The 16,722-nt window shown below is 51.4% G+C and overlaps 7 protein-coding genes across 7 annotated transcripts; 2 read left to right on the top strand and 5 right to left on the bottom strand.

Annotated features, from left to right (window-relative positions):
- Positions 1-1,054: 1,054 nt before the first annotated feature.
- On the bottom strand, positions 1,055-2,634 carry P153DRAFT_368386 (Formate/glycerate dehydrogenase catalytic domain-like protein). Its single transcript, XM_033668502.1, has 2 exons — positions 1,854-2,634; positions 1,055-1,807 (listed from the first exon to the last, which is right to left on the bottom strand). Exons 1-2 carry the CDS (start codon positions 2,310-2,312, stop codon positions 1,103-1,105), a joined length of 1,164 nt encoding a protein of 387 aa, XP_033522232.1. The 5' UTR covers positions 2,313-2,634; the 3' UTR covers positions 1,055-1,102.
- Positions 2,635-2,942: 308 nt separating this feature from the next.
- Positions 2,943-5,447, top strand: P153DRAFT_398404 (uncharacterized protein; the record flags this gene model as incomplete). The annotated part of the gene is made up of 1 exon (XM_033671638.1): positions 2,943-5,447. One exon carries the CDS (start codon positions 2,943-2,945, stop codon positions 5,445-5,447), a length of 2,505 nt encoding a protein of 834 aa, XP_033522231.1.
- Positions 5,448-6,090: 643 nt separating this feature from the next.
- On the bottom strand, positions 6,091-7,686 carry P153DRAFT_294917 (cytochrome P450 family protein; the record flags this gene model as incomplete). Its single annotated transcript, XM_033663991.1, has 2 exons — positions 6,091-6,839; positions 6,903-7,686. The coding sequence occupies 2 exons, from the start codon at positions 7,684-7,686 to the stop codon at positions 6,091-6,093; spliced, it is 1,533 nt and encodes a 510-aa protein (XP_033522230.1).
- A 1,028-nt stretch (positions 7,687-8,714) lies between these two features.
- Positions 8,715-9,545, bottom strand: P153DRAFT_294942 (carbohydrate esterase family 12 protein; the record flags this gene model as incomplete). Its single annotated transcript, XM_033663993.1, has 2 exons — positions 8,715-9,346; positions 9,404-9,545. 2 exons carry the CDS (start codon positions 9,543-9,545, stop codon positions 8,715-8,717), a joined length of 774 nt encoding a protein of 257 aa, XP_033522229.1.
- A 1,366-nt stretch (positions 9,546-10,911) lies between these two features.
- P153DRAFT_377337 (uncharacterized protein) lies at positions 10,912-11,676 on the bottom strand (the record flags this gene model as incomplete). The annotated part of the gene is made up of 2 exons (XM_033669730.1): positions 10,912-11,429; positions 11,484-11,676. 2 exons carry the CDS (start codon positions 11,674-11,676, stop codon positions 10,912-10,914), a joined length of 711 nt encoding a protein of 236 aa, XP_033522228.1.
- A 1,301-nt stretch (positions 11,677-12,977) lies between these two features.
- On the top strand, positions 12,978-13,790 carry P153DRAFT_432877 (uncharacterized protein). The gene is made up of 2 exons (XM_033672994.1): positions 12,978-13,398; positions 13,449-13,790. Exons 1-2 carry the CDS (start codon positions 13,032-13,034, stop codon positions 13,547-13,549), a joined length of 468 nt encoding a protein of 155 aa, XP_033522227.1. The 5' UTR covers positions 12,978-13,031; the 3' UTR covers positions 13,550-13,790.
- A 364-nt stretch (positions 13,791-14,154) lies between these two features.
- Positions 14,155-16,588, bottom strand: P153DRAFT_424365 (actin-like ATPase domain-containing protein). Its single transcript, XM_033672480.1, has 6 exons — positions 16,195-16,588; positions 15,231-16,145; positions 15,078-15,180; positions 14,919-15,028; positions 14,644-14,857; positions 14,155-14,591 (listed from the first exon to the last, which is right to left on the bottom strand). The coding sequence occupies exons 1-6, from the start codon at positions 16,464-16,466 to the stop codon at positions 14,238-14,240; spliced, it is 1,968 nt and encodes a 655-aa protein (XP_033522226.1). The 5' UTR covers positions 16,467-16,588; the 3' UTR covers positions 14,155-14,237.
- Between the last annotated feature and the right edge of the window lie 134 nt (positions 16,589-16,722).

Genomic DNA, 16,722 nt, shown 5'->3' with positions numbered 1-16,722 from the left:
ATAATCCTACAAAAAGCTCTTCAACGTGACCCTTAGTATTCTCCCAGCTGTACACAGGGCGCACCATACCCTGATCAATGATATCAACCGACCCGAGCGTCATCGAGATCAAGTCCAACTCTCGAGCTGTACCGCGCACGGAAGAATAGTATGCTTGTAGTAGAATGTTGCAGAAGACACAATCAGGGTTGAGCTCCGAAAGATCGGGCCAAAATCTGTTCTCGTCATTGCCAGGTGACCAGAAACCGGGTACGCAGTACGTGCAAGTAATGAGGTAAATGGAGCGTTCAGACCTTGACATACTCAACATCGACCACCAACGGCGTAGTACATATTTGAAGCTTTGAATGAACTTCTTTTCTCGGTTTGCTATAGGTCCGTATGTTGGTTAGATAGGAACCTTACATTTGGGGATTGTCTTACACCAGGGCGAGGCTATTGCAGATCTTCTGTAACAGGCTAGCATCGCGTCTCTCCGTGGAAATCACCGGAATCTGGCTGTAAGACATCGCGCAGTGAGATCAGTAGTATACTTTAAATGTCGGAAGAAGCGGTATGGTTGCCTAGAGAAGATTCTCGTAGATGAGCCAGCGACGATTCTACAACGAACGACCGCTTTTGAGCGTCATCGCCGCGTGCGGGGATGAAAATCTTGAAAGTTCGGCGGGAGGAAGAACGAAGCAGCAAAGGTCGACGAAGGGGAGTGTCGCAACGGCAAAAGGCCGAGTAGGAATGTTTCAGCCTGATCGTCTTGGCCGCATGAGGTGCGGCGAATCATTCTCGCCCTGCTCATCGCGCTGCAGTGTAAGTCTCATGAGCTGTGCTAAGCATGATAGTAGCAAGAAAATACGTAGAAGTTGATGCCTCGAGTTGTGAAGTGTCACAACAAGCGATGATGAGATGACGTATGTAAGGACCGAACCAGGAAGCCAGCCGCCCGAAATGGGAGGGACGACCTGCTTGTTCAGTTACTTTGGGACAAGCACGACAGGACATTCACACGGTGAAGGGTTTAACTAGGTTTTGATCATCATTAATTGTTGACTTCATTTCATTTCATTTCGTTTGGTTCCACTTTGTGCCTAGTACCATGCACGCAAGTCTATACCTCCTTCTTGGGCACGCCACCAGGCAGCGTGTGCACCTTCTCGGTGAACAGTTTCTCAGCGCCCTGCCAGACCGGTGTCGAGTCGCGGTCCTTCAGGCCCATGAGGCTGGGAAGCAGCGCATTGCTGAACGCTTCGGAAGACTCGCGAGGTAGAGCAGATGGCAGGTGGTCGATGGAGATGACGCTCAACCTTGGACCATTGCCCTCGACCTTGACTTCGACCGTTGGCTTGTCGAAGGTTGTGTTGATGTTGTAGATGGGGATGGGGTTGTGTGGGTTGGTGGTGTCACAGCTGACATCGCACACGACGCTCAGCTTCCTGCCCTCCTTCTGCAGACTCTTCTGGTCGACAAATGGTGGGATGGGCTTGGACAAGTAGATGCAGTTGACAAAGATGTCTGACTCGAGAATCTCTGGGTACGGGCCATCGCGCGACTTGGTCTCGGGCAGGTCCCATTTCTTGATCTCAGGGCAGCCGATCTTCTCGAGCAAGTCGACAGCGCCGGAGCCGCAGCGGCCGAGGGCGCCAAGGACGAGGGAGGTGGGCTTGTGACCAGAAATCTTTTCGCCGGCCGCGACGTCCTCCTTGAGCTGGGTGAGGAGCTCAGTCTCGTTGTTGTAGTAGCCGCGGCCGTCGGTGAAGGTCTCGATGCCGGGGAGGGGCTCGCCGTTGGGGTGTGTGAGCTGCCATGCCCATGTCTAGCTGGTCAATAGTGTCATCTCAGGGAGGATGAGTTGTACGTACCTTGATGGCGAGCGCAGCACCAACGAAACCAGCGTGGTATCCAAACGCCGCAACACGCCTACCACTCTCGTCTTGCAAGAATTCCAGATCATACAGCACACCCCCACCTCTTGGGAATCGTGCGAGCACTGTTTCCCAGCCGCCTTGCTGCTTGTAGCAATGCGCAAAGTGGACGAATGTGTGTTCGAGCGGGTGCTCCTCCTCTGGCAGCTCCTTCAGGCCGATGATGATGCGGTCGTTGGGCGCATTCTTCCACGACCCCTCGTCGACGAGGGTCGCGCCTGCCTGCTCAAACTCCTCGTCCTTGAAAATACGGTCGAGATCTGGGTTGGTGGAGCTGCGCTCGACGAGGACTGGGTAGCCGGCGGCGAGGAGCTTCTTGACCGTGGTGGGTGTGAGGCAGGAGCGGTGCTCGAAGAGCTTGGCCTCAGCGCGGGCGTGGAGTGTGGGGTAGGTCATGGTGGGGGGTGTGAGTGGGCAGAGAGGTGTGAGGAGGGTGGTGAGTCAATTGAACGAACTGGCGTGAATGCTGTTTCCTCGACGTCTTATATGTGGTGCGACACGAGATCGGAGTTTGCGATGCGGAACACAAAGCAAGTCCGCGATGACTCCATGGCGAAGGACATTTTCGGCCAGGGTGCTCCGAGAACGGCGCTACTGCAGGACCCAGTCCGAGGCGTTTCTCCAGCTAACGGCCGTGGAAGTCACGGCGCGTGTCAATGGCGTGTCTGCTCTGCCTCTTCAGCAAAGTCATGCCATGTCTCTACACTCGCACTCTCTGGAACCCTCCCTGTCATCTGCGTTATGTCATTGGAGAAGTGGGGCCAGTGCACGTGCGTTGACGGGATGACTTGGAGCGAGACTCTGACCCTGGACCTCTGAAGGAAGCTAGCCCGACAGAAAAAACACCAAAGCTCGCTCGTCTCCAAGGCTCAGTGTTCACTCATGTCGCGACGTCCAAGTCGATGACAACCATGGCAGCGAATAGGGCACACTCCCTTTGAACAGCCGCAGACGATCAAAGTCGGTGTATAGTGGAAGCGAATCGCATCGAGCGCTCTTATCTCCGCAATCCACACAAGCCTCACCATGCCGCCCAAGAAGGAAGACGACGCGCCCTCGAGGGCCTCGCACTCGCGCGACTCCTCCAACGCCAGCACTCGACATGCCCACGCGCCTGCTACGCCCAGCCAGCTGCGGCAGACATACGTCCCGTCTGAGAGATCGAGCTCCCCCGAAGAGACGATGCACCCGCGGCCATACTACGACGACGACTTCGACACCCTGGCCAGCATGACGGCCCGCCAGGACTTTGAGCCCGCGAGCGACAACACTTCTCCAGCCAACGGCACCAACGCCGAATACTCACCGCACAACACTGCGACCTCACCTGGGCCTATACTGGAGATCGACCTCGAGCCGACAGTGCGCTCGCGCCTGCTGAATAATCCGAACTGGGATGCGGGCGAGGATGCGCCTCGGCTACAGCGTAGCTACGGAAGCTTTGCGGGCACCGTCAATACTGAGTACAGCTTCGACGGCCACCCGGGAATAACAGAAACAGCAGAGGGACACAGCCCAGACGCCACACACGCATTGCTGGGTGATGCCTTTGCAGACGGCGTCATGGGCGGTGGGAGCGGGCCGAAGAGGAGCACCACCAAACTGTTGGCTGACCTCCACGGCATCAAGAACAAGCGCATGATGTACCTGCAGTACTACATCCCCGTCCTGAACTGGACCAAGCAGTACAAATGGCGCTTCATCAAGGGCGACCTCATCGCCGCACTCACAATGGCTTCCTTCTACATTCCCATGTCGCTTTCATATGCCTCGAATCTCGCGCATCTTCCACCTGTCCATGGCCTCTACAGCTTCGCCCTCAACCCGCTGATATACGGCATCCTAGGCACCTGTCCGCAGATGATCGTCGGACCCGAGGCCCCTGGTTCTCTCCTCGTCGGCGAGATCGTGCGTGAAAACATCAACAAGGGCACCACGGGCGACGACGACGGCAGACGGAACGCTGAGATTGCCGGAATCGTCACCTGCCTTGCCGGCGCATTCATTTTCGTCGCAGGCCTGTTCCGTCTTGGCTTTCTCGACAACGTGCTCAGCCGACCCTTTCTGCGTGGCTTCATCAGCGCCATCGGTGTGGTCATATTCATCGACCAGCTGATCCCCGAAATGGGTCTAGCGCGGCTAGCCGCTCAAGAAGTTGCCCACGGAAGCTGCATCGATAAGCTGGTGTTTCTTGTTCGAAACATTAACCGTGCGCATGGCCTTACTTGCGCCATGTCTTTTACCGCTTTCGGTATAATCATGTTCTTCCGCGAATTCAAGAAGCGTCTGCAACCGCGGTACCCCTCCGTGGCATACATCCCCGACCGCTTCGTCGTCGTCGTGCTCTCTGCGATCCTGACATGGCACTACAGACTCGACCAGCAGGGGCTGGCCGTGCTTGGAGACGTCAATTCTAGCGGCAAGCTATTCGCCGTTCATTTTCCCTTCGACACTTCATCTCTGAAGTACGTAGGTGACGCAATCAACACGGCTCTAATCATCGCCCTGCTTGGCTTCTTCGAGTCCTCTGTCGCAGCGAAATCCCTAGGCAGTGGGGACCACACAAAGGATGGCGTGCACCTGCCGCTCTCTGCCAATCGCGAGCTTATCGCCCTCGGCACAGCAAACATCACCGGCGGTCTCTTCATGGCGCTCCCCGCTTTCGGAGGCTACGGACGCTCAAAGGTCAACGCTTCGACGGGTGGACTGACACCAATGTCCAACATCTTCCTGTCCCTCATCACCATCCTCTGCACTGTCTTCCTACTGCCGTACTTCTACTACCTCCCCAAGGGCGTTCTCTGCGCCATGGTCAGTGTCGTAGCATACTCTCTGGTCGAAGAAGCACCTCACGACATCAAGTTCTTCTGGCGCATCCGAGGCTGGTCCGAACTCATCCTCATGGGTCTCATCTTCAGCATCACCATCGTATGGGACCTGAAGCGCGGCATCGGCGTCGGCATCGGACTCTCCATCCTCCGTCTGATCAAGCACAGCGTGCGCCCGCGCATTCAGATTCTCGGCCGTGTACCAGGAACAACCAACCAGTTCAAGAACGCGGAACTCGACCCCGGCAGTCTCGAATTCATCGAAGGATGCCTCATCGTTAAGATCCCTGAGCCCCTCACCTTCGCAAACACAGGCAACCTGCGCACTCGCCTCGGCAGACTCGAAGACCACGGCACTGGCACCGCACATCCCGCACTCCCACGTATTCGCCGCGCAGAACACAACAAAAACGTCATCTTTGACGTTCACGGCGTCACCTCGCTCGACGGCGCGGGCGCACAGGTCCTAGCTGAGATCGTGGACGCGTACCGCAAACGCGGCGTGCGCGTGTTCTTCTGCAGGGTGCCCAGCGAGAGGAGTCCCGTTGGGCAGCTTTTTGAGAAGAGTGGCATTGTCGAGATGTGCGGCGGACAACGCCATTTCGTGAGTAGTGTCGAGGAGGCGCTGCGCATGACGGAGTTGGAGCGTCTGACGGAAGAGTGGAGTGAAGCAAGTAGTTCGAGAGTGCATACACCGAGGTAGTTAGATGGTGGGGAGTCTGTATGGTGTGAGGGTGTTTGAGATCTTGGCGTTTAGACGGCATTGGCGTCTTTCTGTTTACGTCTCCTCCGTTTTGGGAGACTGCATCGCGTATAGAAATTTAGACCGATCGTCTCTGGCATATTCATATCATTTTTGGTACTGCGCGTGCTATCGGAGTAACCATGTGTCTTCCTAGCTCGTGCGTCTTGATCCGCTCGCCTACTGTAGTTTCCTTCTTCCAACTGGTTGACATTCACCTTTCCCAACCAAGACCCGATCATCTACGCGCCAAGATGAAGTGTAGCGCGCATTATCGGTTAGATATAGAAGAGTCTTGTTCGTGAGCTGAATGCCCGTTAGATAAATGTCCCATTATCTTGCGCTACAAACCGAGAGCCATGCCTCACTGATATCAGGTACTAGAGATAGCCCTCCCTCACTGGACAAACCGAGTGGCAAGAATACTTACACACTGCTTTGAATTTGTAGCCCTGGGTTGTTTGCTCTCTGTAACTCCCTTACATAGATGGGTTATGCTTCCACAACCGATTCAAAAGTGGAGATTCATTTTATATAGCAAAAGCAAGGCGGTATAAGCGGCAATACAAAAGGTAGTACCTACTCACAAACTCTTCCCAACCACCTAACCCACCCTCCTCTTCAACCCCACCTTACACCCTCCATACCCCGTACACGTAAAACCAACCTTCTCCTTCCACTCCCCAAAGTCCCTCTGCTCAACATCAAACATCTGCAACAACCTCACAACCACAAACGAAACCTCCGTCAGCGCAAAGTTCTGCCCAATACACACACGCGGCCCGCCACTGAACGGAATATACGCCCAGCCTGGCCGAAACCCAGGATCAAGCCAGCGCTCGGGCTTGAATTCGTCGGCATCCGCGCCGTAGACGTCCGTCCGGTGGTGCATAGCGTGGGTGTAGTAGTTCACGTATGATCCTTTGGGGACGAGGACTGGGGAGGTGCCGTCCGGGCCGCCGCCACGGGGGAGTATGGTATCAGTGAGGGCTTCGCGCGAGTTGGCGGGGACGATGGGGTATATGCGTTGGGACTCGTTTATGATTGCGCGCAGGTATTTGAGCGATTTTAACTGCTCGTATGTCGGTGTTTCGTCGCCGATGTGTTCTGTGATTTCTTGACGTAGGCGTGAGAGGATGGCGGGGTGGCGGGGGAGCTCCCATAGGAGGTTTGATAAGAGGGAGGCGGTGGTGTCGCGGCCGGCGAGTAGGAGGTGGAGGAGTTCGCTGCTTATTGTGGTGCGGTTTTGTGTTGAGGCTAGGAGTTCGTCGAGGAACGTGTGACGATTCTCGGATTGTGATGGTTCTGTGGCTTTGGCAGATATCCTTTTCTCGACTAATTTGTTCGCAAAGTCTGTGATGGCATGTTAGCTTGATCAATAATCACTATTGAGCTGGGAATAGAACGACGACATACCTCGAATCAGCTTCGCAAACCGCTTCCTCTTTCCATCTGGCAACACGAACCCAAGAATCCCGTACTTCTTGAAGTTCTCACTCATATACGGATTCATACAGTACTCGAACGCCTCGACAAACGCGCTCGCGTCCTCGTCACACCCCCGCTCCTCCCGATCTAGCCATCCCGTACTCCTCCCAAACAAGAACTCACTAGCAACATCTAGCGTGAACTCAAAGAACAGCGGCTGTAAGTCCACCGTCGAGCCATCCATTGGCACAACCCTGATCAGGGAATTGACGTGTTTCGCCAGAAGCGACACATCAGCTACTTGACTCCGTTCAAAGCACGGCCGTAGCATCTCCCGCGAGTGCTTCCACGCCGCACCCTCGTTGGTGAAGATGGCATGTCCGAACAAAGACGTCATTTCCGATACGCGACCTCTGGGCATACCCCATGTCTGGAAGTTGGTGGCGAGCACGGCCTTGATGTTCTCTGGGTCGTCGGTGTGAAAGACCTTCATGGTAAGAGGGCCGCTGAGAAACGTGTGTGTGTTGTTACTGCGGAGCGTATTTGCCCAGTTTGAGAGTATTTTTTTGGTGCGGACGGCGCGTAGGTCGGACAAGACTTCTTTCAGGCCGAAACATGTTGTCCATATTGATATTCCTTTGGGTGGTTGGCAGGCGTGGTGGGACGAGAGTGCGCGACGGCGCGAGCCGGTTGTGACTTCCCAGTACACGCGTCGAGCAAGGAATAGACTGATCAGTGAGATGGTGATGTTGGTGTATGTGAATATTGCCATTGTTGGTTCGCTGTGGGATGATGAAACGAGATGTTGGCGTTGATATAGACGGCCCAAAGTGAGCATAAGGAACGAAGTTATAATTCTTCAGACTCAGAAATATGTTAAACAAAACTTCGATGTTGGACCTGTCGTTGACAATCGGGCGGTGTTTATCTTCTCCTTCAGGCTTGGCGTGAACAGGCAACCGTTTTTCGTCCCGACACATTACGTGAGAGACGCAACTGACTTACTTGGTTGACGAATAGCCTATTTGCTCAAGATTCTTACTGCATGAGGCATGATCGTGTATGGATTTTGTTTCTCCTGAGTTGTACTACTCTCACCCATGTGACGTCGGTGGTCGGAGGTGTGAATGTTCGTTGTCGGCAGACACATATCCGATCGGAGGTGCCTGAAGGTCAGCCTTGCTAGCTATGAAATATAGCAAGGTTTTGTTAGATTTTGCAAGGACAACATCGATTAAACAAGTGGACGCATGTTGTTCAGAGACTCAGTCAATCTTGATTTGACCATCAAGCGAATACGTGCTTTTCGACTCTCTTGAAAAGCTTTCCAATGAAAACCTTGCAGCGTTCGGCCATGAACGAGTGCTCTCAACATCACTTTTTGCGTGTGCCACCCGCAAATCAAAACGATAAGATGGGAAATCTAGTTGTTACTCTACTTAAATTCCTCTACAAAGCTAAGCCAACGATCAGCTAATGTGACTTCATCTCAATTTTACATCAGTATTGTGAAACACTCGATGGTTTACCCTGATGTATGTCGGCTTCATAGGGCAGATATCATTGTATGGGTAGAAGGCGAGACTGAAACTTTTCGAAAACAGAGAGTGCTGAGAGAGAAGATTGAGCATGTATAAACTGATGGGAGACTAGCAGATGCAAGTCAATTAACCTGAAACGAGAACAAAAGCTGATTAGGAAGTTAGATCTTGAAGTGGCAAAATAAATGAAAATCAATATCGATTCAAGCAAGTAAATAGAAACCGTCTTTTGTTTTGGGGCTTCCAATCTGCTCGATTCTTACAACGTGAAGATATATTTTCCGTCTTTGATTGCCTTCGCAACGTCTGCCCTAGGGACGACGTATTTTTGAACAGAGGGAATCTCTGCATCAATCAACATTGCAACCATGTTCCCGAAAACAACACTGCCTTCGTCGTTCAAATGCGTGAAATCATCTGCGTTCAAGTTGTACGTTGCCGCATTGGTCGCTCCGATCTTGTTCAGGTAGTTTGTGCTGGCAGTGTTCAGATCGATTATCGCCGCACCGCTCTTCGCAGCAGCATCTTTGGTAGCTGCGGTGACATCGGCCAAGCTCAGTGAGACTTGGTTGGTGCTGCTGCTGAATTTCCGTCGACTGAGGCTGGTAACCAAGATTGGGGTCGCGGGGATGGCGCGCACTTCCTTTACGAATGCGACCAAGTTCGCGGTGAACTCTGCCATGCTGATGTTCTTTGCTGGTTTCTGATCGTTGTGACCGAACTGGATAGTCACGTACGGCACGTACGATGGCACTGCTGCTTTGGCCGCTTTCAGGACATTGGCCCAATCCCCACCCTCACGGAAGGACACAGTCGTCGCGCCATTGTGCCCAAAGTTCTTGCCAGTCGCTCCGTTCTTCAACGTGGTGTTGAGAAAGCCAGATCCCCAGCCTGTTGGTCACTGTCAGTATTGTTGGCGCTGTCAATCTACAAGCAATATGTTCATACCACCACCCCCAGTTGATTGTACAGCTGTGGTCGAATCGCCGGCCAAGAAAAAAGCCGGAGGCTTCACGGCTGCCAATGTGAGGGCAGCCGAGTGCACAGCTAGGGATGACAGAACGGCCAAGAAAGAATATCCCGATTTCATCAGCATCTTGAGTGATATCGAGGACGAATGTGGATCAATGGTAAATCCTGAGTAGAACACAGACGAGTTTTGATGCTTAAAACAAATGAGGACTCATGTCGAGTTTTGTAGTACAGGTCAATCTAATCTAGATGCGAATGCACACCCATTAGGCTCTAGCACGGAAGTTTGCAGGACCTTCCAAGGAGCATTACTATGTTCCTGTAACAAATTGTCATACCCTAGCAGGAATAGGAGTGGACATCCTTGCTTGCTAGTATGGAGTCAATTTGGATGAGCGACTCAATGGACTGTAGCAATGAGATTTAAGGTCATTCCACCAATAGTTAGGGTGTTTCATACATGTACGGAAAAATTACCCCGCGGGGAAGGCCCTATTTTCCTTCCAGCAGATCATGCACATGATTCGGGGTCAATCTTCTGGAACTCTGATTTCGAAACAAGACCGGTACCCAGTTCAACTAGGGCTTGACCTCGAGTTATTTCCTTGCCATACGGTGTGACATATAGCTAAATCAAGCGACGTGATGAAACATTCGAGACACAGAAAATGACAAGCTATAAAGTAGATTTGGTGGAGATGAGAGCTGTGCATGAAGTACGAGGACATTGTCGAGACAAGCAGAGCGGAGACTGAAAGAAGTTATGGCGATGATCAGCAGACGCATATCGAAGCCCAGAAAGCCGTCATAACTATTAGCGAAAACCAAGACCTGGGGTACTGAAACAAAAGTCGAAGGACGTAGAGTCAACTTCAGCTATGCTCATGCAGCAGGAACGGAAGGCTGCGAATGTGTGAGATCATGGCCAGCCGGCTGGATGATCTGATCACGCAAGCTCGATTACATCATAAGCCCCACATATGCTGTGCGTGCGGGCCGTGTCGCACTAGCTAGGGGTTAAAGCAGCTACCATCGGAAACAGCGTTCATCGGAGGTACTAATGTGAACAGCAACGGCGGCCCTGCAGAATAACTTTCCAAAGGTAGAATTCCATCAAGAATAGCGATGAATCGTTGAGTGCTATCAATGTTAACTTCAGACTGAGGGCGCCGATACAGCGTGTTTCTGGGACAGCAGACGCGAAACAAAAGAGTATAGTAAGTTTAGGATGCTTTGGCGCAGAGGTAGAATGTGAGGGAAACTGGGAGGCGTACTGAGAAAGTAGGGAATACGCTAGAGATCGTGTCCTCACAAATTTGGATTCTTCAAGACTGTACAAAAACGCTATAGCGCGTCTGAGCGATACTCTATTCCAGAGAGTGTATATGTGCTTGAAAGAGTTTCTATTCAGGCATGATGAACCGCATTGTCATACCATTGAACCCATACATAGAGAAGATGGCGAAACCCATGACGCCGCTACTCTAAGCAAATTTTTCTTCATCCTTAACCCTCCATGCTTGATCCTCGACTCTCTCTACTTCTCTCAACGCTCTCTCTACGAGTTCCCTCGCCTCTTGATCTTCTATGTTCCTCCCATTCTCTAAACCTCTGACCCAAACCCCCCACCTCTCCTGATTGAACCCTACCCATCCCTTCCTCGGCTTGAGATATGCGTCACCCTCTTCGGCGGGATTAGTATTACTCGCCTTATGCCTGAAGTCGCGCTTCATCTGGACATTCGCCCAAAGTCGGTCGGCGGCGTAGATCATCCAGAGCGATGCTGCGCGTAGAAGAGTTCTATTGGGCGCACGGGGCTCGGCGGTGCCTTCGAACGCGTGGCGGAAGGATAAGAGGGCGTAGAGTGAGAAATCGAATGGCCCTGGGTGATTCTCTGGATCTGAGACGAGTTCCGCGGGGATAGAGGTGAGCTGCGCAAGGAAGGCAATTTTGTTGTAATATTGCGTCTCTTCTTCTGGGTCGGGGGAAGAATCGCCGGCGTCTGGTGATGTGTGGTTAGTTCATGAAGTGACAGTTGGCGAAGGGTGAGTCTTACCGAAATTCCACTCGTCCGCGACATTGATACCGAAGTTGGGAACCTCAGTCCAGAGCGTCTTGTTGTAGTCTTGGTCGAACCGGAGTTGATCGCCCGTGGTTGGGTCGGTGACCTTCTGCTGCTGTAGCGTTCGGACGAACTCGACCAGAGCGGTTTGTTGAGAAGGAGCGGTGTTTGCGACAACATCCTCCATCAAAGAACGCCAAGTGTTGTTTAGATGTGTGAACAGGGCATCGCTCACTGATACCGTGGTCGATGAAGCGGCAGCAGAAGTGAGATCGAGCAACTGCCGGACCGCGGTGTCGACTGAGGCGTCGGGCTGCATGAGAGAGGAAATGATCTGAAGTTCTTGAGGTTCTGCCATTTTGGTGTTCAGTGCTGTATCCTTTTGGCGTTGGATGAGGTTTTGCAACAATAAAACGAAGTGCAAAATCAAACCGTTGTGCTGCCAGTGGTAAGGCTTTTGACCAGGTGTGATTAGTCAGAGATTCTATTTCTCGGTTAGTGACATCACATAAATGGTTCTTGTTGATCGTATCGGCGTGTGACAAACGGAATGTCACGATTCTGGTTGCCTGAAGAAGGTACGACGGGGCGTAAATATCGGACGCAGGAGTCTTTGGCCAGTGACCATCTCCCAGTAAGCGTGTGTACGTAAAAAATCTGAATGTTTGACGCTGGGTCGTACCTGTCAGCTTGCCCGACGCGTGAGAGTGAGAGTTTGTGACGTCATATACAGTTCGGTCTTGTGTAATATTGAAAAGACATGTACCTTACCGACTATAACCGCACGATCGCGAGCATCTCAGTCCCTCGGATGTCACGAAGGACAACAATAGGAGTTTGTCAAGTGGGGGTGAATACTGACATCAATGCAATCTGACCGATGTAAGAGTCAGCCTGAAGCTCTAGGACTGGAAACGGATAAGCCGTTTACAGGATGCTTTTGCGTGTAACTTCCCAAGGCAAGGCAAACCTCGTGTAACGTTATACAGATGGTTCTGGATGTGCACATGTCAGCAACAAGTCAAGAGGTTATCAATTATACAGCTTTTTCAACACTGTACTCGAACTTGACTTCATATCTCTCTGATCAGCTGTGGGGCGGGTCTATTCCAATCTACGTGTGCTACCTCTTACGAGACAGCTACTCAGGGGCTGCATCTACCAACAGTTGAGGAGATCATCAATATCCTTGATTGTCATGCGTTGAGTGGATATACAAACACTTCAACAGACAACGCCTTGACCGGTATTTTGCCCCTAATATCACGGATCCCATGGTTATCCCACGCTTCGAAGCGTTGATCTTACGTCCTACAACCTAAGATCATCATGAAACAGGCCATAAGCTCGAACGACAATGACATTGTTGATGTGAACAGACGAACGCAGGGTAATACGGCATCAGGCGGAAAGTGGAGTCTTGATAGTGCCTCATACTCATCATATAAGCCCATTGCAATCACCTGGAATCATTTTTCCTTACCACCATCAACCACCAGTTCTATCCTGCCTTCCGGCCTTCTCAATTTCAATCCATTCAATATGATGTTCCTCAAGCCTGTGATTCTATTCGGCCTTGTTGCCAGTGTCTGCGCCACTCCTGTTCCGCAAGACTCCAGCACCGACCTCGCCAAGCGCCTCGCTGAGGTCGAGGAGAAAGTCAACAGCCTCGTAGCCAAGAAACAAGAGGTCGAGATCGACTTTACTCCTACTTACAACCTCCTCGAAACCCGAGCCACGATCAAGGACACCAAATGCCCCGACAACGGCAAGACGTACACTGCGAAGCAGATCTCTGACGCCGTAAAGGCGGAGAACGCCAAAGCAAATCCCGGCAAGTATGGAAACAATGAAGGTGGCAAGAAACTCTTCGACACCAATGATCAATTGTACAAGGCTAGCCTCGACAGTAAGCCTTTCCTATACTCCATGCCTTGGTCGTACTAATCAACTTCCTAGACGTCGCACGCGCGGTCTTCAGCCGTAAAGATGGCAAATATACTTACAGGGGTCTCATGGAGCACGACAAGGGTACCGGAGATGGCTTCCATAAATGTTAGAACTCAGCAAAGGACTGCTAGTACGTAAACCATCATGTATATACATGTGTCGACAATCAGCCAAAAGTATGTCTTGAGCAGCTGCAACAGTTTGGGACTTGGGTGCTTCTGGAATGGTACCTTTTGATAAATAGTTGCATGTATATCTTTACATGAAGCTAGGTGACATACTCTCTTTAAGGAGGAAATTGACATCGGGTACTCTACATAGCAACACAATGGTGAACAGATATTGGCTCAGCCTAAATGGTTTCCACAGTAGTTCCATCAAGTGCTATACATAGACTTTTGTTCTCAAAGGCCTCATTCTATTAGGCCTACACGCGATCTCTTCACAAAAGTGCTCTCTCTCGCAGCTGCTCTGTTTGACAAAAAACTCATTCGTGGTTGATCGAGCAAAGATTCTCGTCAGCACTGAAATCGTTGGTCGCGGAATTTAACCATCTAACTCCGCTCTTTTTTCCATCGAAACGCACAGCGCCTGCGTCAACAACTCAGCTCCACAGTGTCTGTGGTCAAGTGTCGCAGTTTCCGCAATATCAAATTTCGAGTGAGCATGTACGTTGTCGAAAGTCAACGAAGTCCACGGGAACATGGAGGAAGCACAGGGGTTTGGATTATCATGCAATCTGACAATACGATCAGACAGAATGGAAGATCAAAATTAGTTCCCATGATCAAATAACTTCTACCACTTAGTGTCCACCTCTGCCTCCGTCTGACTATGCCCAATCCGCTGGCCCTGATACATCAGCGCAAACTCAAGGGCCGTACCGATAACTTTCATCTCGATTTCGAAATCTATCCTCTTATAGAACCGCCCATCTGCTCCTTTGTGCGGTCTTATATTCGCCAGTTTAATGCCTTCGTCGGATTCAATTCGAAATCCGGGGCGGACAAGGGCTGTCTGCCGTGCCGGCGGGTCCTTTTCCTTGCATGTTTGTATCAAGACTCCAAGTGAGAAAAACTCACGATGCTCTTGGACCGGGACGTTCGCATGCCAGGGCATACGAACGGGCTTCGCATCAGAAATGTTGTCTCCCTTCAAATCATCAGCAACTGAACAGGTTGAATTGTCGGGACAATCCGCTTACTCTTTTCAGGTACCACCTGAGCTGGTTCCGTGCTTTGTCCCTGCCAGACACTTCGTCGCGATATTTGTCGCATGCTAGATGGATATCAGAGTCAAACATGGTGTGGTATCGAATACCGTAGCTACAGCGTGAAATCCGCGTGTGAACCACTGGACCAGGGATCAGGGAATTTGTTAGAGCCTTGAGTACTGCACCTCGGCAGATCGCGGTCCATCTGTTACAAGTCATTTACTTGTCCGTGGCACTTGGTTTGTTTTTGTCAATGCAGTACTTACGGTCTGTTTCCTGATGACTGATATACCTCAATACCGCGGTGTCGATTTTCAACGCGCAGAAGGTTAAACAAGTATCTGCAACTACCAAATCCACCTACGAGAACCACAGCCTGAATTCATCAGAATCGTCAAGACATTATGAATCTCGCCATCACGTACCTTTGGTGGCCGGCCAGTCTTTTCCTCAACAGCGCTAACCTGATCATTAACGAGTGATCGTACTTGCGAGACAACATCGTCGAAGATCTCCCGGACATGGCCACTACAATCAAATGATTAGCTGATACAATCTCTCATGCGCGGCAAACCCACCGGTCTAATGAGATGAAGGGTGGAGCCCCGCGTGTAACACAGTCATAAGGCAGTGTGATTTTCCAATTGCGGTCTTGGTCTTCGAATCCCCTTTTGATGCCGTTTTCCCATTGCGCGCTCATAACGCCTTTGATGACAGAGTCTGGTACATCCCAAGCTTCACCGACGAGTTGTTTCATGAATGCTTCGAAGTCTTGGTCGAGAAACACAGCACCGCACAGCTTCCCAGAGCCCTCAACACATTCGCTCAATCGCATGGGTTTAGTTTGGGATACCTGGTAGCTGATCAAATCCACTGTCCCGCCTCCAGCGTCGCAGACAACAAAAGTATCGCCTACTTGGAAATTCGGCCTAGCTTTGAGGTCGTCAAATGTCGCCAGCGCGGCAGCCTCTGGCTCAGAAACAAAATTGAGTGTGGTTTCGCCAGCGATTCTATGTTCAAGGATACCAGCGTCTTTTGCAGCTTCTCGCATCTTATTGACGGCTTGGGTTGTCCAGACCGCTGGCACAGTGCAGACGATTTGGAATGGCAATCCCTCTACAGTAGCTTCGCCAAAGGCCTTTTCGATATTGGAGACAGCGTGAGCCCACAAGAGACGGAGATAGTCGGTGACAGCCTGGACGGCTGTCTTGCCAGCCTTCCGTAGAAGCTCCTTGGCCTGCTTGATCTGTGGAGAATTCCTTTGTTTTGCGTCCATCTCTTCCTCATCAAGGAGGAGGAGTTTGAACCATTCTACTGCTTCTTTATCGCCAACATTGTAGCCCCACAAGATTTCATTCGATGACGATTGCTCGTATGAGATTCTGGTTGGAGCTTTGCCCTTGTCTGAGCTTTCGTATTCCGTGCAATCCCAATTGGTGATGATGTTGATGTCTTCGGGCTGTTTCGAATAGGCCCATGCGACACCAGAATATCTACAAGCAGTGAACAAGCTGCGACATAGTTGTGCCTAATCGTGCTTACGTTGTGCCGAAATCAATACCTATGAGAATTTGACCGATATCAGTCTCGGCATCGATCTCTTCGTCGTCGTATTTTTCTACCAGAGTGGGCGCGTAGCTGAAAGAAGGTAACGGTGGTGAAGGGCGAGGTCTGAGGTACTCCTTCTCAAGTGGAGCCCTTCTCTCTGGCAGGCGCTCTCTTTCTCGCACTGGCAGTCGCGCCGGAGTTTCATCCGCGAGATTCCATGAAGACTTCGGTTTTCGGGCGATGGCAAACTTTTTGAGCAATCCCATCACGTCAGTAGTGCCAGTACTTTGTGTGTGTCAAAGTTGGATGTATGTAGAGATAAGTGTGAAGTTGCACTGCAAGGCGCCCTGTTTGAGATGGACTGGCTGACTTTCCAATCTTCGAAAACCTATGCGCCCTCTGAGTCTGGATTGCTTGGTTTCAGCCTCGTGGTCTCCCAATTGGTATGGTCCTGCAGTGTAAGCGACAGTGCACTTCGTTCATTGGTCAGCCTTCCCATCGCAGTTCAGGCGGCCGACCAGC

This window comes from Dothidotthia symphoricarpi, assembly GCF_010015815.1.
Source record: "Dothidotthia symphoricarpi CBS 119687 unplaced genomic scaffold P153scaffold_14, whole genome shotgun sequence".
Classification (NCBI taxonomy): Eukaryota; Fungi; Ascomycota; class Dothideomycetes; order Pleosporales; family Dothidotthiaceae; genus Dothidotthia; species Dothidotthia symphoricarpi.
The sequence above is the reverse complement of the archived record's forward strand: the minus strand, read 5'-3'. Positions and strand labels throughout refer to the sequence as shown.